General features: G+C 44.7%; 2 protein-coding genes and 1 long non-coding RNA gene across 5 annotated transcripts; all 3 read right to left on the minus strand.

The window, feature by feature from the left end:
• Positions 1–178: 178 nt before the first annotated feature.
• LOC311362688 (programmed cell death protein 10) lies at positions 179–9,447 on the minus strand. Of its 2 annotated transcripts, XM_084482588.1 has the most exons (8): positions 9,357–9,447; positions 7,690–7,949; positions 6,891–6,944; positions 4,181–4,298; positions 3,637–3,763; positions 1,941–2,019; positions 1,217–1,299; positions 179–1,053 (listed from the first exon to the last, which is right to left on the minus strand). In XM_084482588.1, exons 2-8 carry the CDS (start codon positions 7,777–7,779, stop codon positions 972–974), a joined length of 633 nt encoding a protein of 210 aa, XP_084338714.1. In that variant the 5' UTR covers positions 7,780–7,949; positions 9,357–9,447; the 3' UTR covers positions 179–971. The 2 variants fall into 2 exon arrangements, with proteins under 2 accessions (XP_084338714.1, XP_084338715.1); XM_084482589.1 differs by lacking the exons at positions 6,891–6,944; positions 7,690–7,949; positions 9,357–9,447 and adding an exon at positions 5,810–6,884.
• Positions 9,448–12,027: 2,580 nt separating this feature from the next.
• Positions 12,028–13,140, minus strand: LOC311362121. The gene is made up of 2 exons (XR_014638723.1): positions 13,015–13,140; positions 12,028–12,309 (listed from the first exon to the last, which is right to left on the minus strand). It is a non-coding gene; the product is annotated as an uncharacterized lncRNA (long non-coding RNA).
• Positions 13,141–16,976: 3,836 nt separating this feature from the next.
• Positions 16,977–20,651, minus strand: LOC311362679 (receptor-transporting protein 3-like). 2 transcript variants are annotated; one of them, XM_084482579.1, is made up of 5 exons: positions 20,534–20,651; positions 20,125–20,290; positions 18,991–19,301; positions 17,681–17,746; positions 16,977–17,318 (listed from the first exon to the last, which is right to left on the minus strand). In XM_084482579.1, the coding sequence occupies exons 1-4, from the start codon at positions 20,541–20,543 to the stop codon at positions 17,742–17,744; spliced, it is 492 nt and encodes a 163-aa protein (XP_084338705.1). In that variant the 5' UTR covers positions 20,544–20,651; the 3' UTR covers positions 16,977–17,318; positions 17,681–17,741. The 2 variants fall into 2 exon arrangements, with proteins under 2 accessions (XP_084338705.1, XP_084338704.1); XM_084482578.1 differs by lacking the exons at positions 16,977–17,318; positions 17,681–17,746 and having other exon boundaries at positions 18,609–19,301.
• Between the last annotated feature and the right edge of the window lie 1,145 nt (positions 20,652–21,796).

Genomic DNA, 21,796 nt, shown 5'->3' on the forward strand with positions numbered 1-21,796 from the left:
TGAGGCTGGTGGCTGCTTCAAACCGCCTCACTGGACACAAATTTATGTGGTGCTGGAAAACACACACACACACACTCATACATACATACACACTCATGCATACATACACGCACACATGCACGCACACACACACACACACCAAAAATGAGCGAGACAATTACATAAGATACGAAAAAAGTTAACATTTGGAAACTGTTTATTGAACATTTGCAACCAGATATCCGTTAAATACAGAGCGTCTTATCTCTCTCCCACTGCAATCCCAGAGTCAGGGAATGCTCGGTATGCTAACACACTCAGTGACGGGGAGGGAATGTTACGGGACGTCTCGTAAGGCGCAGTGTGCTGAAAGTCTTTTGGCGGTCTTCTGGAGAGAAAGAATGTCAGCGGGTTGGCGTGAGGGGCCGCACGGGGCCACAGCCCAGGGACCCCCTCTGGTTCCTCCCCCAGCCAAGTGAACACGAGAGACCAAAGCCTGTTTACCGGGGGGGGGGATGGGGGTACAAGCGGACAGCGTGCTGCAGCGAACACACCTAGACTCACCACTACGATCGGAAAGCAAAAAGTCAAATCATCAACGGGAATATATTAGAAAAATGGCAATTAGTCTTTAATAAACACCTCTCCTGCATAAAAAAAACAAAACAAAAGCAACCCAATAACAATAAAGACCAGGGTTATAAATTAAAATTGTCTAAATAAAATCAATCGTCAAGATGTTTGGCTGACAGCGTTCTCTGCTCCACTTCAAGACCGGACAAATCCTGACTGGAAAAAAAAAAAAAAAAGATAAAAAAAAAGAAAAGATGGCACCTTCAGTCCCTCGGTTGCAATCTCAATCAAATGGAATTCAGCCCAACTCTAAAATCAACTCTCTAATTTACATATAGGGGTCCTCCCCTCTGCAAGCGTCCTATCAGCGGCCCCCAGAGGAGGTGGGCGGGACAGCGGGGTGGTGGTCTGGGGGGTTGCTAGGCCACGGTCTTGAAGGTTTGGAGAATGAGGTTGGTTTGGTGAATGAGACGGTTTGCACTGATGAACACATTAATTGCCCTGTAAGGGAAACACACACACACACACACTCAGGGCTCAGAGGAGGAATACGAGGTGTGCGAGCGGACTTGTTCTTACAGGAGGTTCTTTCCATTCTGATGTGATGTGAAAGTAGTGTGACCTACTACTAGAGGTAACTAGCGGCCCTGGGTGAACTACTCACTTTCCGTCCTTGAAGTAGGTCTTCAGGGTGTCACTGAAGCTCTTGGAGTACTTCACAAACTCCTTCTTCTGGTGCTCCAGGGCCTTCACACCGAGAGCAGGGGACAGGAGTTAGGATAGGCGAGTTAACATGAGTTTAGTTAACATGAGTTAGGTTAGGATAGTTAAGTTAACATGAGTTAGGTTAAGGCAGTCAAGTTAACATGGGTTAGGCTAGGTTAGTTAGAACAGGGGACATGAGTTAGGTTAGGTTAGTTAAGTTAACATGAGTTAGGTTAAGTTAGTTAGAACAGGGGACAGGAGTTAGGTTAAGTTACTTAGAACAGAGGGAATAAATTAGTCTAAGTTAGTTAGAACAGAGGACATGAGTTTGGTAAGATTAGTCAAGTAAAGTTAGTTACATGAGTTAGGATAATTTAGTTAAGCTAACAAGCAATATGGGGGGGGGGGGGACGACAGAGAGAGCGAACGAGAGAGAGAGATAGATAGATAGAAAGAGAGATAGAGGCAGGCAGGCTGCGGTTACACTGCAAATTGTGTGAACCAACTCCCCGGAATCTAAACCTGAATCTACAGACACACTTGACACTTGCGGATGTAGTGTGTTTGTATTTTTCCATTACAGCAAACATACATGAATCTGCTGAAATGGAGCAGGGTGGAAATTCAAATAAATGAGAGAGCGATAAGAGAGTGAGAGAGAGTGAGACCATTGGTTCACTCACCCTGCGGTTCTGGTACTGATATTTCTTTATGACGTTGTTGACCGTGTCCAGCAGCTCTTTGATGGCGCTGGCGATGTCCCTGTAACCCAGCGGAGACACATGATTACAAGGCTCACATACCCAGCGAGTCACTCTGGGAACGAGTAATATTCTCACTCCTTGATTGCCCAAACCCAGAACACTAACCAATCACATCGGTGTATCTGATATAGGAGGGCCAAAAGCGTTGTTGTTTTACCGATCGTATAAGGCAACACTCAGTGGGGCCACAGACTCTCAGTGGGTCCAGACATTAACAGACTCTCAGTGGGTCCAGACATTAACACAGACCTCTCCATGGGTCCACCCAGACACGCTCTACACAGAAGGCAGGAGGGACATAATGGATGCACACGGTATTAGACACACACAGCAATATGCTGCGTATAGTTGGTTGTATATACTTTGTTGTTATACTTGGTTGTGTATACTTTGTGTTGTTGTTGTGGTTCTCTGGGAAAAAAAACTGATATTGTCTGAAACCAAACCCGTTCCACGGAGCGCTGGTCTTGAGAAACAGGTTATCAGGTTAACAGGAAATATAAGAAGAAATACCTTCCTCTTGACACCACCATTGTTTCCCTTTAGGTGGTGTCAGTGGAGGTGGGGTCAGTGGAGGTCACTGGAGTCGGGTTCGGTGAAGGTGGGGTCAGGGGTCGGTGGAGGTAGGGTCAGGGGTCGGTGGGGTCAAGGGTCGGTGGAGGTGGGGTCAGGGGTCGGTGGAGGTGGGGTCAGGGGTCGGTGGGGTCAGGTGGAGGTGGGGTCAGGGGTCGGTGGGGTCAGGTGGAGGTGGGGTCGGTGGAGGTGGGGTCAGGGGTCGGTGGAGGTGGGGTCAGGGGTCGGTGGGGTCAGGTGGAGGTGGGGTCAGGGGTCGGTGGGGTCAGGTGGAGGTGGGGTCGGTGGAGGTGGGGTCAGGGGTCGGTGGAGGTGGGGTCAGGGGTCGGTGGGGTCAGGTGGAGGTGGGGTCAGGGGTCGGTGGGGTCAGGTGGAGGTGGGGTCGGTGGAGGTGGGGTCAGGGGTCGGTGGGGTCAGGTCTATCGTGTGACTGGACGGTGTTCTCCGGCGCTACAGAGGCTCTAGCACTGGGCGGCGGCGGCCACAGGGACATGAATCAGACAAATTTACATACTGCGCCCTGCACTGCCCGCCGGCTCAACACACAAATACTGAGGGACGCCATCACACAGCTAACGCCCTGAGGAGGACAGCAAGATGGAAATCAGGCCAGGGGCTCAGAGGAATTCACCAATGGCAGGCGGTCAAGTTAAGTGCTTCACTTAACTCCAAGAGTGTGTGTGTGTGTGTGTGTGTGTGTGTGTGTGTGTGTGTGTGGCATCATTGTATTTTTATTCTTTTTTTGTTTGTCTATGCTTTTGACTAAAAGATCTAAAAGATGCCCGACTACACACAATCTCTGGCAATGTTCCCGTTTTGTTAAAAAACAAAGCTGACTAAACAAAACAAAAACAACACATCTGGCCGTTCCACGTCTCTCTTTCTCTCTCACACACACACACACACACACTCACTCACACCATAGTGATGAGAGCGACCCTGGTCTCCCGCCCCGTCTCCCCCGCTGTGAGAGGACCCCCTGTGAGGGCCCCCGCTGTGAGGGAGGGGGGGGGGGGGGGGGGGGGGCGGGGCTCAGACTCACTTGATGGTCTGCAGGAAGCGGACTCGGTCGTTGATCTCGTCTGGGATCTTGCTGAGGATGTGCTTCAGGGCGCGGGCCTTCTCGTTCAGGTCCAGGAACTCCTGCTCTGGACGGTCAATCATGAACTCTGCAGGGGGGAGGGGGTGTGGTCAGAGCGCGGGCCTGAGTACGGCGGGGGCGTGGCTAACACCTGAACACGGTGGATCCGGGAGACACTGACAGCAAACAGTTGGCCATTCCTCACTGTACATTTAAAACCTGACCTTTAAATACAGGGTTTTTTGGTTGTTTTTTTTACCTACACCGGTACACTGCCACTCAGGGTTGGGAAGTGTGTACACACACACTCTCACACTCTGTGTGTGTGTGTGTGTGTGTGTGTGTGTGTGTGTGTGTGTGTGTGTGTGTGTGTGTGTGTGTGTGTGTGTGTGTGTGTGTGTGTGTGTGTGTGTGTGTGTGTGTGTGAGAGAGAGCCTTATCACATTGATGGGACACTGCAGTGCATTGTCACAATTATTTTCCCAACTTCCTAGCACCCACCCACCTTCCACATCATCGGCGGCCATGCGCAACAGAGACTCTGTGAAGTTGATTTGAACGTTTTTCTTCTCCAGGATCTTCATGATGATATCCTGGGTCAGGCCCGGGTTCTCTCGCTCTGCCTGGGACACCACGCAGACACACGCACACACAAAAAGCCATAAACTGGACAGAAATTATGCTTAACAAACACACATCCCGCGCTCTAACAGTCTTAAAACACAGCTGATGCATTGGATTGATGCCTACTCAAACATCTGCTTTATAAGGCCCTCTTTGACAGCCAAATAATAGGGGAATGACCTTTGAATGCTTTTGAATTGACTGCTACGACGTATGTATGGAAGCCACGTGCTCCTGTGTCACGTCAACTCGTTTAAGAGCTTGCATTCGACCATACACGTTCAAACATTCAAAAGAGAAATCTGGCTGCTGCCACGCTTTGATCCAGTCCGTCTTCTTGAGTGGGCCTTTGATGCGGCGGTGGGTAGCAGGTGTCCACCACACCCCTAGGGACCACAGGGCCAGCACAGTGAGGCTGACCTGCAGATCGTCACGGTGCAGCACACCGCTTTAACTTCCAACTTCCAGACCATCAATGGTTCAACACTCTATACTTTAAAACCTGGGCTTTTACCCACAGCTGTCCTTCCTCGTATTTTAGGTTTCATTTCAATTCTATTTTACCCTTCAACCTTTCTCTTTCAATTGGTCTCAAAGTTTCAAATGTGATTCCTGCCTTTGTAAAACAGTCTGAAAGGCCTATGTGTTTGATATATAAATCAAGTTTTCGTTTTATCAAAATGTCAGTGTTCGTTCCACCATTGTGCTTTTTGTTGCCTGGAAGGCAGAGTGCCGGTGCCTTGAGGTCAGGTTATACTGCATAGACAACGTGCTCCTGATTCATTAGTCAGTCAACGCAAGCTGGAGGCCATACAGACAATTAGAAGCAACAGACTAACAACACCCGGGGGTACAGCTGTGAACCCAAGACACGCTCTCTGTAACATCCAACTTTAACGGTTCTCTGATAACGACACAAGGACATCAAAGGTGTTTCCCCTGTTCACTATGTATGACTGTTAGGATGCCTTGTAATGCTAATGAGGGATGCTACTAGGCTAGCTCTGGTGTTCTGGGACATGCAGTTTACAGGGGGAAACATTGCTGCCCTCTGTGGGGGTTTAGGGTAATGCACCACACACGTGGGGATACTCAAATATACATACATATATATACACAAACATATATATATATATATATATATATATATATATATATATATATATATATATAATAGTCTATATATAATATAATATATATATATTATAATATATATATATTATATATATATAATAGTCCAAGTTTTTATTAAAACTAATTTTTGATGCATTCTTAATGTCAGGCTTTTTGGGGGATTTCTGCCAAAAGGGATATATATATTGAGGTATATTATGGTGCTTACAGCTTCACGATTCAGATTAACGTTTCATTGATTCATATCGATGCTGATCTGCATCAGGGGACAGATGTTGGGGGGGGGGGGGGGCAAGAAGAGGCGCTTGAGTAGAACTGTTTGAATTCCCACAAGACCAATGTGGAATGTGTGTTAGAACAAAACTCATGACCTTACCGCAGTCCGCTTGGGCAATGTCTGTCTGCATTGTCTTTTTTGGTCTTGGATGGACGTCATATCAGGGGTCTCCCCAAATAAGTGAATATTTATCGTTGTTTCTTCCAATGTAATTACTGAAACTGTTCAGTTGCGAAAAACTCCTGTTATTAACACTTCCAAAAGCGAAACTACAATAAAATGGGGGTAAGTGTGTGAGGAGGCAGTCCGTGGCTCTCGGTTCAAAAGTCGATCCGGTGTTTGACGGGGAAGCGGCAGAGCTTCAATGGAGTGCGGGTCAAAGGACCACACAAGTGGGAGGGTTCGAACTGAGGTCGTTTTCCTGTTTCAGTACGATGGGCGTGGATCGATAGCGTGTCGCAATGCGCGCCAGGGTTTGGAGCGTTGCTGAAAGTTACAGTGCGGCTGCACTGTGGTGTGAACGCTCTTGACCTTAAGCTCTGAGGCTGCACACCTGTTGCACATCGAGGAATCAGTGTGCAGTGCACGCCTCCTGCATGGCACATGGAGCACCAGGCCGTGTGGATTTATCGACACACTTTGCAATAAAATGGCTTCCACACCGCCGCCCGCCGTCCGTGTTCAAAGGAGCCTAATAGGTCCCCTAGGTGGAGTGTGGCATCGTCCTTTGCTTCAAACGTAGGGGTGGGGCTTTAAATGGTCGTAAAACCAAAAAGGTGGTTTGTAAATTGTGCGAATTTTCAATGGAATTGCACTGCACTATAATACTAGCGCTATGCAAGAGCATTTGGAGAAAACACACCAAACACACACACACACACACACACACACACACACACACACACACACACACACACACACACACACACACACACACACACACACACACACACACACACACACACACACACTCATTTGGATGATGGGTTGCAGGTAACAAATAAAAACACTGTCAACAAGCCAATGACTTGATTACAAGCTGGTTATTATAAGTACAGCTTTTTTATGGTTTGCCCTCGTTCCAACTTTGTGGAGAAATCCTGGGGAGAACCCAGTATATGAATGGATGAAAGAAGGACGCAAGGATGCAACCTGCTCATCCCCAGGCGGGAGCTCCTACCTTGATGAAGGCTGCTCTGAGAGTCTGGGCGGCTGAAAGGTTGATCCTCTCCAGCTGAAGAAACACAAGGCATACCAATAAGAAAACACTATTCATAACCTATCAGTAGTTTCACAATATATCACTTTTCAAACATAATCATTTTCACAGGACAACAGTATTGCTTATAAAGGCACACATTTGACAACACCCTTCTGGGAATAAGTAGATAAAAATAAATGAGTATTAGTTATTCTTATTATATCAATGCACCCAAGAAACGACTGGTAGTCTGTGGCACGTGTATGTGTGCGTGCTCGTCTCCATCCTGAACTAGACGCTCCAATCTTATCTTGAGGGTGTTTGTATGTCTGGACGTCGGATACGGCCCACAAGGCCAGAAAAGGCTGTGTCTAGTGTTCTTTGTATCAACTGTTTGAACAGCGTCTAGCCTTGCTGATGCCATGGAGAAGAAAATCCAATTCCCCTGACCCCGACTTTCAGGTTTATTCCTTTCATTCTTCAGTTTCAAAGACAGGTGGGATACAGGGTAAACATATCAGCCAAGTGTTTAACCTAGACAGAGAGTCCTCAAGTGAAGCAAGATGACCCACATTCTCCTTTGAAAGTTAGGCAAATCGTCTGCCGTTCACAATACACTTAATGTGTTTGAGTAAGAGAAAAATACTCGCAAAAATAATAATATAAAATATAAAAATAATGCTAATGCAAAAATAATAATAATGCTGCATGGTATGTATATAGCAACAAATAGACAAAACCAAAAGTAACAATGCAATGTGTGCAGAAGAAGCGTTACCTCATTGAAAACTGGGTACATCACAGCATACAGCGTCATTGATACCATGGAGCTGGTCTCCGCTTCATTCTTCATCTCCTCCATTGTCATTCTCCAGGGAGGAGCCCGTCCCAATAAAAATTATATAAAGGCTACAGCAGGGACAGCCACTGTCTCTCTCACACACACCCACCCACACACACACACACACACCCACCCACACCCACACTCTCAGCCACACAAACACCCGTACAATCTCCCGAGCTCCAGAGTGACAACAGCTAGAAAAAAGGAGGCGAGAAAACAAAGCATGGGTAAAGTGTTGCGGCACTGTTCAGTAGCTTCATTTGTGGCCCAAACAATGCGCTATGATACAGTTTCACATGTGATCCAGGCCCCATTTGTGACCTATACATATGTATTATCATGATGAAACATCTTCCTTTGGGTCACACGATGATCCCATAGCAAACCTATAGCATATTTTGTTACCTACTTTCTGTCTTGTCTTTTTTGTGGCCCCGGTGGATTAATTGGTTAAGGTACTGCAGCCATTGGTACCCAACCCCATTACAAGAAATGATATGGCAGCGAAGAGACCAGCCAACAAGTACTTTCAGTCAAGCGTCTACCTAAACATTCCAACGACTCAAGACATTTAATCATTTTAAAGGCTAATACTATCTTTGATCAAAAAACAACAGTGTGTGACAAAAGCCCATCTGTGTATCCTTAGCCATGGCTAATGTGATCCTCCTGTAAACAGTGAGGTAGAATGCACACTTTGTTGGACCCATCTTGTGGCTTGCAGGTTACGGTAGACATGCCCATCATCTGCATGTCTATTTCTCAGACATGTGACTTTGTTTATCTGGGTTGAAAACATTCTTCGTGCCACTGCTGCTCAGTTCTTGTTTGCAGCTTAAAATGATGGCTGCAGGTGTCTGGTCATCACAGCTGTTGTCATTGGTTAACATAATTTACGTTGACGCACATGTGGTTTCTATATCGGGCAGTGAAGAAGAGACGACTCTATTTGAAGTCAAACGTTAAGCCAAACAGTAAGATTTTTTACATTTGTTTGAACCTGGATCAACAAAATATCAATCTGTCTGAGATAATGGCATTACCTTCAGGTACCCATCAGGAAACCCGTAAAGAAAGCCAAACATTAATTGTACATTAAACCTCAATGTTTTCAATGGGATCCCTATGTGACCACACATTAGGCCTAATCATTTAGAGCTCATCAAACAGTGACGGGGTAACTTAGTCATGTCTGTGAAGCTCTAAAAATATTTATTTGAAAGTCCATTGTTATGATACTGTCCATTTTTAAACTATCAAACATGATAGTCCAGCAACAGCAGTGCTAACGCATCGAGCTAACGTGAGCGGACGTCCCAGCAGTCAGTGCAACCAGCTGTAAGGCTGGTTATGGCTAACTGAACATTCACAACATGGGCACACTTTGGTTGTTAATGACAAATTAATTAGGATGTTAAGAGTCGGTGATTAATTAAGGGCCGTCCTGCTGTCGCTAGCAGCCGTTAGCATAGCATTCTAGCTCGCTTCAATGGTTTGTTTTTATTTTTTATTAACGGTTACACGGCTAAAGCGCGCCGACAAGGAACGGAGTATAAATCGTGTCGTTTTATCGGTTCATGACAATATTAGCAGATATCTACCTTTTGGTTTATTGTCTTTAATGGTTAGGTAGTGTCGTCGGAAACCTTTTAGTTTGCTCTGTTTTCTTTACAACTTGAGGCGGAAGTGTTTTCGTGACAAGCCGAGGTGACGACTTCCGCTTAGCCGAGGTGACGAAAAGACTCCGGAAGTCGTCATTGTTCATTCGTTTGTTACAAAGCGCAACAGTGTGGTTCGGGAAGTAAAAATCCCATTCATTTTCTCCATTGAGGTTTTGATTAAAAGCCATACTGTCGTAACAATCCAAAGTATACTTGCCACGCGCCGCTATATTGTGAAAGGTGGTATATGCTCCTGTAGAAGCCACCAGTTAAAGAAGTTTACTTCTAGTTTTTAGAAAAACTTGTTTTATTCGTGATGCCATTTAAAAGCACTACACTACCCATAATCCTAAAGTGTAACATGACGTCTTTGATTGGTGGAGCGCGCTGTTACCATGGAAACGTGTACCCGTACCTGCGAAAGTCAAGTCGTCATAACCATAGACATCTTATAAGTAGACGCAGCATCGACCGCTACTGCCTACTGGCGCTGACGAGACGCGGGGCCGCCATCTTGGAGTGGTGATCCGCTCCACTCAGTGTAATTCATTTGGCAGGAGCAATGAACTGTCAGCGCATTTAATTAATCTTACCTCACTGAATACCACTGATTTTCACGCGGTTTTTTGTCATACGTGTAGCTATGATAAAGGACACATGTTTTGGCGTGTTTTATTATTCATAGTTGGCTTAACAGTAATAGAATATTCTTATATGCTATAAGTGACCAGACGTCCGAGATCAAAACTGGGAATATAATCCCCGAGAAGGGGAAAAAAACGGTCAGCTATTTTTAAGTAGAAGAAACAATATGATTAGGTTATATATACATGTACGTATATCCTACATAAACAATGTATGAATACATTAGATATCTTAGGGACTTATAGACTGTATCTCTGTTGCTGCAGCAGCAGAGTTTATTCTGTCTTGACACTTTGTATTGATATTTTGTATTACATTCTTCCCTTAAATTATGTTTAGAGTGATTGTTTTATATGTATTTTTTATGTATGTCGCTTTGGATAAAAGTGTCTGCTAAATACTTAAACATAAATAAACACCTGAAAGTTTCAGCTAAAACCACCAATCTGTTTCACTGGATTCAGAATAAAACCAAATTCTGTCTTATCCAACAATGTTAGTATTTCAATATTGTTACTTGAACGACTTATTCATGGTTCCAATTATACTGTTAAGAAAGTATTGTCTTATACTTTGCCTAAAATTAGACAAAATAGAACATTTCCTTACAAAAACGAATGGGGCCGGGGAACTAAGTTTTAACTTAATATTTGCCTTGTAGAATTCAGCAAGATTAAAAGTGCAAATATATCAATAAAAATTGGGAATTATACACAAGTTAACATTCAATTCAATTTTATTTATAGAGTGCCAAAACATTACACGTCTCACGGCGCTTTACAGAGTATTGAACATTCAGAGAGAGCCCATGAGTAACAGGGGCGAGGAAAAACTCCATAGAATTGGAGATACATATAGGAAGAAACCGAGCAGATCCACGACTCGAGGGCCTGACCCATCTGCCTAGGGTCAGTTACAGGGAAGTGAGGTTTGTATACATGATAAATGAATAGGTTAGTTAGGTGTAGAGAATAGAACATGGTGTTTAGAGCCACCTGGGGTGTATGTTACAAAGAGGTGGGATGGTTACCTTACCAGTATGATAATGCATGAATCCCATTTAGTGTCAGAAAGTTAAAATAGTCTAGTGTAGTGATGAATTGTCATAGGGATTAGGAATTGTCATAGGGCAGTAGTGGATCGCTAGGCAGCGCAGGCCAGGAATCCGGTCAAGGGGACAGCAACAGGCGATGGTAGGGCAGTCATAGGGATGGGACTTCAGGTGCAATGAGGGCCAAATACAAGGATGGCTAATGACTGGTAATGGTTTACCTCACAAGTGAGGTAAGGGGGAAGAGAGATATATATAGAGTGGGTTAGTATTAAGTGTATCAATGGTACTATAGTGTTACATTATAGAGAGAGAAAAGGCAAGAAATGTTATATATTGATATGATTTATCAAGTCTCAGTTCATAGCCGGGTGAACACAGTAGTTCAACAGTAATCCCAAAAAATACCCCATTCCAGTTGTCAGGTAAGTGTGGCAGGACCTTTTCCTGTTTATCACACATTTCACGAAGGTGGGCTACACAAAATTGGGTTGGAAAGCTAGACTAGCTATACTGTATAGCCACTGTCCATCTGATTGTCTAGTTAGCTAATATCATACGTGCTTTTACTGGCTTGATATTCGCTGCTATGGTTAAGGTTAGGTTTAGGGTTAGGGATAAGGATGAGGATAAGGGTGAGGATTAGGGTAAGGTTGGGGGTGAGGGTAAGGGAGGCGGGCGGTTAGGGTATAGGGGAGAGGTTAGGGTTAGAGGAGGGGGGGGGGAGGAGGACAGAGGTCAGGGTATAGAGGGGGAGGTTAGGGTATAGGGGAGGGAGGTTGGGAGAGGATATGGGAGGGGGGACAGGGGAGGGGGGAGGTTAGGATATAGGGGAGGGGAGAGGTAACCTTACCTCATTAGGGTAACATGCATGTGTATAATAAAAATTACCATACAACAAGCCACACAACCAGGTCATTTTAAATGATTTTATATCATAAAACATCAGTATACATTTCAACATCTGTGCACACAGTGAAACAATTCTGGGATGTGATTAAAAAAAAAACAATGGTTCATCGTGAGACCATCTGACCCTAACTCTGTCCCTAACACTGAACCATGAGGAACCCGCGAAGGAACCCTTGAGAAACAAGGAACCCTTGACAACCCGTGACTTAAGTCACGTCCTGCGAGGTAGAAGTTGCATCTGAAGTCTCCACCGTCCAGCTCCGACGAGGCGCCGTCAGTGGGTCACTGAAATGTTGCAAGAGGAAAAACACAAATCGTTAGCCTCGTAGCATAATCTATGTTGCTAGCCATAGGCCAACAATGTCAATGAGGCTACCAATGTCGATTACACTATGAGGCTACCCATGTCGATTACGCTATGAGGCTACCATGTTGATTACACTATGGGGCTACCAATGTCAATTATGCTACAATATCAATTATACTATGAGGCTAGCGATGTTGATTATGCTATGAGGCTAACAATACCCATTATGCTATGAAGCTAACGATATCCATTATGCTATGAAGCTAACTATATCCATTATGCTATGAAGCTAACTATATCCATTATGCTATGAAGCTAACTATATCCATTATGCTAGGAGGCTAACGATGTCCAGCTAGGCGGCTAACCAGATTCCAGGTCTCCCTCCAGATAGGTGGCTCCTCCTCCATAATTTTGTCCATGATTTTTTTAGTTTATATAATTTGTGTTGAAGAAAATAGTTTTGTTTTGAGAATTCTACACTAGAAACACAGTGGTAGTAGTTTATTATTCTTTGGACACCTTGTTTAAATAATTCTGAATCAAATTTTAAACTTCAACATGAAACATGCACACACTTGGGAATTTGTAATTCAGGAATATAGTAAAACATTCTGTGAATTTAACAGCATAGCTTTGGTGGTGAAACGATGTAAAAAAAAAAAAAAAAACTTGGTATTAACCTTCCAAAGACTTGAGCAGTCCCATCGTAGTCCTCGTCTCGCTCCTGGTGGGTCGTCAGCTTAATCTGTTCACAATACAAACACACATTAAAAGGGTGATGTTACGTTACCAAGTGTGAGTGTGACCAGCTGTTACGTTTTAGTGTCCACCTTGATGTACGCTGGATAAACTATAGTAGTAGCAGCTGATGTGACCTTAATTACTTCAAATCACAGCTTTGGCTAAAATTCACAGAATGAAAAATCTGAAGGAAAAACTAATGAAGACCCTCTACGATCATTTGAAATAATTAAAAAGAACCTCCAGGTGTCAAGTGTTTGGTTATGGTTACCCTCCGGTCCTCAGCCTCCGGTCCAGCCTGGTGCCCCATTCCTGGTCCAGGGGGATCTGGATACCCTCTGGTCCAGCCTGGTGCCCCATTCCTGGTCCAGGGGGATCTGGATACCCTCTGGTCCAGCCTGGTGCCCCATTCCTGGTCCAGGGGGATCTGGATACCCTCTGGTCCAGCCTGGTGCCCCATTCCTGGTCCAGGGGGATCTGGATACCCTCTGGTCCAGCCTGGTGCCCCATTCCTGGTCCAGGGGGATCTGGATACCCTCTGGTCCAGCCTGGTGCCCCATTCCTGGTCCAGGGGGATCTGGATACCCTCTGGTCCAGCCTGGTGCCCCATTCCTGGTCCAGGGGGATCTGGATACCCTCTGGTCCAGCCTGGTGCCCCATTCCTGGTCCAGGGGGATCTGGATACCCTCTGGTCCAGCCTGGTGCCCCATTCCTGGTCCAGGGGGATCTGGATACCCTCTGGTCCAGCCTGGTGCCCCATGCCTGGTCTAGGGGATCTAGTTACCCTACATTATAATTAAGTGCGAGAAAAGCACTAGACACATCCACATAATAATAATAATAATAATCCACCCTTGTGACCCATACCTGGTCCAGTGGGATCTGGTCACCTGCTGGTCCTCAGCCTCTGGTCCAGGAGATCCTGTGAAGTCAGACAGCATCTTTATAGACCCATGCACATCGCGGTCTCGAATCTAACTACCAACCCCCCCGCAGGAGCCCCTTACCTTGAGCTGGAACGACGATGGAGATCTTGGGGTGCTTTGGTCGTCTTGTTGCAAAATACAGCCAACAGACTTACCTTGAGCAGATCTAGTAGTTTGTTGCTGTTGGTTCATGTACAAATAATTGACTATACATTTCATATCCCCCCCATTTAGCAAATAATTCCCACCCATAAACAAGGCTGACAACAGTACAAAATAACAAACTGTGCTCATGCCTTTTGTCTACTTCCTTACTACTCTCTAAAACATCGCATGCACATCGCATGAGTGTTGCCTTACTGATCAGGGTGTGATCTGAGTGACCAGAGATGCATGCTGGGATACTGTGCCATCTGACGCCTACAGTTCTGTAGAGGTTCCCCCCTCAGGAGAAACCAAGTTTTCAAAAGGCTGTCGTGACATCAGTTACATGACCTGGAACGTCCGTCAAGACCGTGACAGGGACTCCAAGGAGAAACGCCAAAGGGTAGGCTGTGAGGCTCCCCCTCTCGGCGACTAGAATACAACAGCTCTTACAGGAGAGAATCATGGCGCACATTTCAACGTTCCTCTTCATAGACCTTGAAGCCCCAGTGAGGCTTTCTTCACCTCTTCTGAAGAAGAGCACAACTGCAGCTCGACAGGGACGCTAGTTGGGATGTTTCCAAGATGGTTTCCGATTCAGCCCGAGAAATACTTGGATCTCAGGGCAGGAGTACAGGAGATCCAGAGGGCTTGCCAGCAGTCCATCATGTTGAGGTTAGGTAGGGAAGCCACATTGCAGAATGTTTCATCTTCCATCTTCAGTTAGTTGGTTGGTTTCTCATCCGATTCTGTCCATTCGGAATGCCGTTAGTCCATCATCCATTGTACCAAGTAGCCATTGTCGCTTCCCATTGTTTGCATGATTCAGTCACACTACAGTCCAAGCTGCATGACACTCAAGTCATCCTGTCCAGTGTGTAGAAGGTCGAATTGAGATCCAGATGCTAGATCGCTCCAGGCTCTTGCTGTATTGAACACCCACTTTGTTATCCTCTTTGATTTAGGCCACAGACTTGAGTCATCAGAAACATCCAACCAAATGACACTCAAGGGTGTTTCAGGAAGAGTAGCATCCTCCTATAGCTGAAAATTAAAATGTTCAGGTAATACAAGCCAAGTAGAAGTAGAAAAATTTCCCCTCACACATGTGGTGCCCAGTACCAGGTTAAAGATTGCCCATCTCACACTTAGTGCCCCGTGCAAAGTCAACAATTGCCCCATTCACACTTAGTGCCCCATGCCAGGTTAAATATTGCCCCTCACATGAAGTAGTGCCCCATGCCATGCAAAGATTGACCAGTACCAGGTTAAAGATCACACCTCTTTATTTTCAGTTATTAGATTGTGTATTTACACAAACAATGACAATACTCAAAGGAATACAAAGCCAAACGAGAGGAGAGACCAGTGGAGGGTTTGTAGGTCTTTGAGAGAGGAGAGACCAGTGGTGGGTTTGTAGGTCTTTGAGAGAGGAGAGACCAGTGGAGGTTTTGACAGAGACCAGCGGTGGCTTTGTAGGTCTTTGAGAGACGAGACCAGTGGAGGGTTTGACGGAGAGACCAGTGCTGGGTTTGACGGAGAGACCAGTGGAGGTTTTGTAGGTCTTTGAGAGACCAGTGGAGGGTTTGACGGAGAGACCAGTGCTGGGTTTGACGGAGAGACCAGTGGAGGTTTTGTAGGTCTTTGAGAGACCAGTGGTGGGTTTTTAGGTCCTTGAGAGAGGAGAGACCAGCGGAGGTTTTGACAGAGAGACCAGCGCTGGGTTTGTAGGTCTTTGAGACGAGACCAGTGGCGGGATTGACGGAGAGACCAGTGCTGGGTTTGTAGGTCTTTTAGAGACGAGATACCAGTGCTGGGTTTGTAGGTCTTCGCGCCCTGCCCTTCACAAAGAAAAGAGAACTCTTCCCGGGGCTCCCGCCAGCTTCTCCGGGGTCGTTTGCGTTACCGCACTGGACGCCTCGCGGTGCCTATCTCTGCCTCTCCAGATTTGGGAATCTGAACCCAACTCCCTTTCGATCGACCGGGGGCGACGGAGGCCATCGCCCCGCAGAGACGAGAGACCAGTGGAGGGTTTGTAGGTCTTTGAGAGGAGAAACCAGTGGTGGGTTTGTAGGTCTTTGAGAGGAGAAACCAGTGGTGGGTTTGACGGAGAGACCAGTGGTGGGTTTGTAGGTCTTTGAGAGAAGAGAAACCAGTGGTGGGTTTGTAGGTACTTGAGAGCGGAGAGACCAGTGGTGGGTTTGACGGAGAGACCAGAGCTGGGTTTGTAGGTCTTTGAGAGAGAGACCAGTGGAGGGTTTGACGGAGAGACCAGTGGTGGGGGGGCTAGGGCTTCAAAGCGTACGGAGGGAAACGTTGGAACGTGCTCCATGGTTCTCAGGTGCAGGAACCAGGTTGGGTTCTAGTTGCTGAGAGGGACAGCCCTCACATCTCGCCCCCTGGTGTGTCTCCTTGAGGAGTCCCTGTCTCCATCCTGAAGGACGTTCCAGTTCATGTAACTGACGTGACGACGGCCTCTTAAACACTAGGTTCCCCTGAGGGGGAACGTCTACACAACTGAAGGCCTCAAACAGCGCAGAACCCTCGCATGCATCTCTGGTCAGTCAGTCACACACCCTTATCAGTAGGACAACACACATGGGATGTGATGCAATGATGAGGAATGTAGTAGGAAAGTGGATGGATAAAGTATCTTCTAGGGACGAATGAGAGGCATGAGAACGAGAGAGAGAGAGAGAGAGAGAGAGAGAGAGAGAGAGAGAGAGAGAGAGAGAGAGAGAGAGAGAGAGAGAGAGAGAGAGAGAGAGAGAGAGAGAGAGAGAGAGAGAGAGAGAGAGAGAGAGAGAGAGAGCAAGGCGGGGCCAGAGAGGGGGCAGGGCCTACGTGGGGCGGGGCAGGGCCTACGTGGGGCGGGGCAGGGCCTACGTGGGGCGGGGCAGGGCCTACGTGGGGCGGGGCAGGGCCTACGTGGGGCGGGGCAGGGCCTACGTGGGGCGGGGCAGGGCCTACGTGGGGCGGGGCAGGGCCTACGTGGGGCGGGGCAGGGCCTACGTGGGGCGGGGCAGGGCCTACGTGGGGCGGGGCCTGAGAACCGGTTCACACTAAATGCTGTCAGCCCACAGCATTAAAAGAAAATGTTGTGACTTACAGTTCGCAGTTTCTTCTTCGTGGTTCGATCGTGATACTCACAGAATCTGTTTCTTCTTCTTGAGCTGTGAAGGAGAGCAACGAGATTAGTTTTACGGCTTGTGTGTGTGGCTGTGTGTGTGTGTGTGTGTGTTAATTAGTGATTAATCCAATAAATCCAAATAAGTTATTAAAATAAGTTATTTTTCCCATCTAACTACGACGGTAACCGAGTGCGGAGTCATTGTGTGACGTCATGGCCCCGCCCCCCTACGTCATGGAGTCATTGATAAATATCTGCAGCCGCGTCACCCGGCGAAAAATATCAATTAACTCAATTAAAAACAGCTTACGACGACATACATCCAGAACTACTATTATTCAACTTATCAAGTAGGCCTAGAGTAAAAAACAATTAAGATAAATTATAAATAAGTGTCCTACTCACAGCAGGTCCGGATGTAGCGGGCCGTTTTACTTCAAAAAGTGTTCGTTAATTAACCCGACGGTCAACCTGGAAAACAAAAGGACCAGACGGATCATTAGTTACTTTTATAACTTCAACCGGACGTTTCTAACCATGTTTCGGTTAAACTACTAAAATAACGTCAATATTAACCGTGTAATGGAGACGGCTCAGCGTCTTTTTCAATCTTACCTGTTTGATGTGGTGGAGCGCGAGCAGCAGCAGCACAGTGAGGCTCAATGGAGACGCAGCGCGATCCGCACCGAGACCCGCGAAATAATCAGCGGAACTACATGCAGGTGTGCGCCGCCATAGGGGGGTGTGTGTGTGTGTGTGTGTGTGTGTGTGTGTGTGTGTGTGTGTGTGTGTGTGTGTGTGTGTGTGTGTGTGTGTGTGTGTGTGTGTGTGTGTGTGTGTGTGTGTGTGTGTGTGTGTGTGTGTGTGTGTGTGTGTGTGTTGAGCGGGGGTGGGAGTGGGTGGGTGGGTTTGGGTTACAAACTGTGGGTGTGTGTTTGGGTTTGTGTGTTTAAAAGGTGAACGATATGATGAGTGGGAATAAATTGTATATATGGATGTGTGAGTGTGGTTTAAAACCATATGGAGTAGAGGAATACTGTTACTACCAGGAATTGTATGCTGATTGAAGTATGAAATTATACCGTATGATGGTGTATTTCCTTTTGATGAAAATAATAAAAAATAATAAAAAAATAAATGCCTAATGTGTAACATAACTATTGACTATAACTGTATTGATACAATTACTATTATAGAACATAAAAAAATAAGATTTAAGATGAGATGAGACTTATAAGATGTCTATGGTCATAACTGCTGCTACTGAACTCAATCGCCTCATTTGTCACTTTGCATGACGGCACTCAATGGCAATTTTCTGAAGGAAATGCACTTTCGATTTTCAATATTTTATTGCATATTTCAATTTAATTTTTGCATATTATTCTCAAGCACTAATTGCAAATATTTTTAAAAGAGTTAATAATAGACAAGTGTTTGTCTTCCCCTGGTGGCAAGGATTCCCCCCCTCCCCCCACCCGTACCAATCATTGAGCTGATGCTACGACTGCACACACACACACACACACACACACACACACACACACACACACACACACACACACACACACACACACACACACACACACACACACACACACACACACACACACACACACACACACACACACACACACACACACACACACACAAACACACACACACACACACTTTTTATTCATCCACACAACAGATGCCCTGTTGGCAGGCCTCACAGAGTTCCTTCTTGTGGGGTTTGGTTTTCCTCACGATGCCAGGGTCTGTTGCACCATCAATCCCATCTTGCTCTTCTCCATAACAGTTTTTCCGGATCTTCCTGAATAACTGTAGCAGTGTGCGGTCCACTTGGTCTTCGGAAAACCCCGCCATGTAGAATACATCCTGATCATCCTGGCAGGACCGACAAGATTGTCCGAAAGGCCGTACGATCACCGTCCCTCTTTCAGCGGTGGGATTGAGGCGGTACCTAAACACCAACATCACCTTGGCCGACTCCCAAGTATTGGAGCAACGACGACATCGAAACCTGGGGAAATTATTTAAGTCAATTAGTTAAGCTTACGAACCATTTTTCACTACTCTGGTATTTGTTCTATTTTTATTTATTTATTTAAAGTCACACCAGTCGTATGATCGGTATCAGCTCAAAGTAGGACAGATTTGTGACAGGTTTTAATCTTCCCAAATTCGCAGTGCCATTTTTTTTATTTGCAGTACCATAATTCACCACAAGATGTCTTAGCCTAAAACCGAATAAATAAACGAGCGCAATTTCATTATTCATTTCACCATTAATATTTGTTTTATATATACGGCATTTCAGAATGTTAGTAAACAATAGCCGTAACGACACTTCCGGGTGGCAGAACGAGCGGCTACCACTGACCTGAAGCCATCCAGCCGGCTGTAAACACAAATAATAATAATAAATAATAATAAATAAATAACAATAAAGACTATGTCACACAGTCAACAAAACATTGTTGTTGATCTGAAGTTGAAACGATGACGAAAACTATATAAATATAATATAATATATTATATATTATTAATTATAATATTAATATAGTTTTCGTCATCGTTTCAACTTCAGATCAACAACAATGTTTTGTTGACTGTGTGACATAGTCTTTATTGTTATTTATTTATTATTATTTATTATTATTTGTGTTTACAGCCGGCTGGATGGGTTCAGGTCAGTGGTAGCCGCTCGCATTCTGCCACCCGGAAGTGTCGTTACGGCTATTGTTTACTAACATTCTGAAATGCCGTATACTCCGTTTAATTTTGCTTTTAATGTTGTTTTGGTTTCTGGTGAACGTGTTTAATATCACTACCACGTAACTTACATTCCGTTGGCGCAGTATTTGAAAACCTTCCATCGTCTCTTGCGCTCCTCCTGGGTCACTTGGTCCGTCTGTGTGTAGTTGAAGACCAGTGTCCACTCATCTCCATGATCCAGCTCCTCGTCTAACAGGCTTTCAAAGCAATTTTGCCACAACGACGGGGTCCATTCTTTGTCCAAGTATAAAAGGGACAGGAGAGAACAATTTGATTGATTTAGTAGGCCTACTTGAATACGGTGTGAGTCAATAGTAAGTCTATAAACAAAATAGTAGACCTCATAATATTATCTAGATGGTATTGTTGAAAATATAGGCTATAAATAAGCTTTATTCAGGATATTTTTTATTTAAAATAACACATTTAAAAAAGAATAACAAAAAATCCCATAATGTTTTCCTTATTGAAGCTTACCTGTAGACATATTGCGGCTGATCGCTGTTTGAAGTAGAATATCTTCGTGTATGCAGTAGGCCTATGGCTTGTAAGTATCACAACGTCTCTGTAGTCGGTCGGATATATTTCGATCAGTCCTGTCACACGGGTGTTTTATACTGCCCTCCCTACGAGGTCTGGAAAACGAAACTTAACCGTAACAACACCATGCATTTATTATCTTTCACTTGTTATCAACTTACTTACACTTATCTTTATATATCTTATCACTGATTTCATTATCTTTTATGACAATTTGATCTGTTTAACTTTGAAATGAGCGGACGTATAAGCTTGTTAATAGAACATTTATTTTTATATGATATATGATACAATGCAACCCAAAAGGTTATTATTATGTATTATTATATTATGTAGGTCTACATCGTGACAATTATTGTTATTATTTGTATGGGAATTAGGGTGCATGCATCTTATTTAAGTGTGGAAACTATAGTTTAAAGGTGTTTTTTAAACTATAGTGAATATGTGTGGCTGATGGCTGGATGTAATATATAGTCTTTGTTTATACTGTCGTTTATAAGAGGGAGGGAAAACGAAACTTAACCTAGTTTCACTTTCAATTCCAATTTACATTTACGCCAAATGCGTGGTATCATATGTGTGTCATAACAACGTTGTACATAATAATTAATGTTTCTGTTTCTGTTTCTGTTCAAATAAATTATATGTAAGCCAACAAATCCAAAGGCAAATTAAGATGGTGTGTTTCTATTAAACTATGTAGGCCTAGCATTTTGCCTTCTTGGTGACACTTGGTGGGAAATTAGGCTTTTTAAATAAGGGTGTACTTTGTTGTTCGTGCAATTACAATAACAACAAACATAACACATATCAATATACATTGAATAGAGTGTATAGAATATACAAGAGTTTATCACCAATACACACTTCTAGCCGCTAGAGGGCACTGCACAACCACCGGTATTATTGGAATCCCTAACCCTTTTTTATATTATATATTAACAGTTAATATATTAGACTAGTCTATAAAAGTCTATAAAATATATGTATCGTATTGATTGCTTATAAATATACATAGGCTACTAGCCCATTGACTAAAGGCTTAAATTCAACTGCATTAACTTCAGAAATTAAGCTAATGAATAATTACTCACAAATATGTAATCACATATTTATATAGGCTATTTCAAATCAGATTCAGTTTCAGATTTTATTTGTATTTATTTAAGATAAGCTAAAACGGCCACCGAAAACACC

This window comes from Micromesistius poutassou (assembly GCF_964030765.1).
Source record: "Micromesistius poutassou genome assembly, chromosome: 17".
Classification (NCBI taxonomy): domain Eukaryota; kingdom Metazoa; phylum Chordata; class Actinopteri; order Gadiformes; family Gadidae; genus Micromesistius; species Micromesistius poutassou.

Coding starts and splice junctions, on each gene's coding strand:
- LOC311362688 (XM_084482588.1), bottom strand. CDS start 7,779: ATGACAATGGAGGAGATGAAGAATGAAGCGGAGACCAGCTCCATGGTA. Junction 6,945..7,689: donor TGTACCCAGTTTTCAATGAG/GTAACGCTTCTT, acceptor GTGTTTCTTCAG/CTGGAGAGGATCAACCTTTC. Junction 2,020..3,636: donor CGCTTCCTGCAGACCATCAA/GTGAGTCTGAGC, acceptor GCTGGGTTACAG/GGACATCGCCAGCGCCATCA.
- LOC311362679 (XM_084482578.1), bottom strand. Junction 19,302..20,124: donor AAATACTGCGCCAACGGAAT/GTAAGTTACGTG, acceptor TAATTTCCCCAG/GTTTCGATGTCGTCGTTGCT.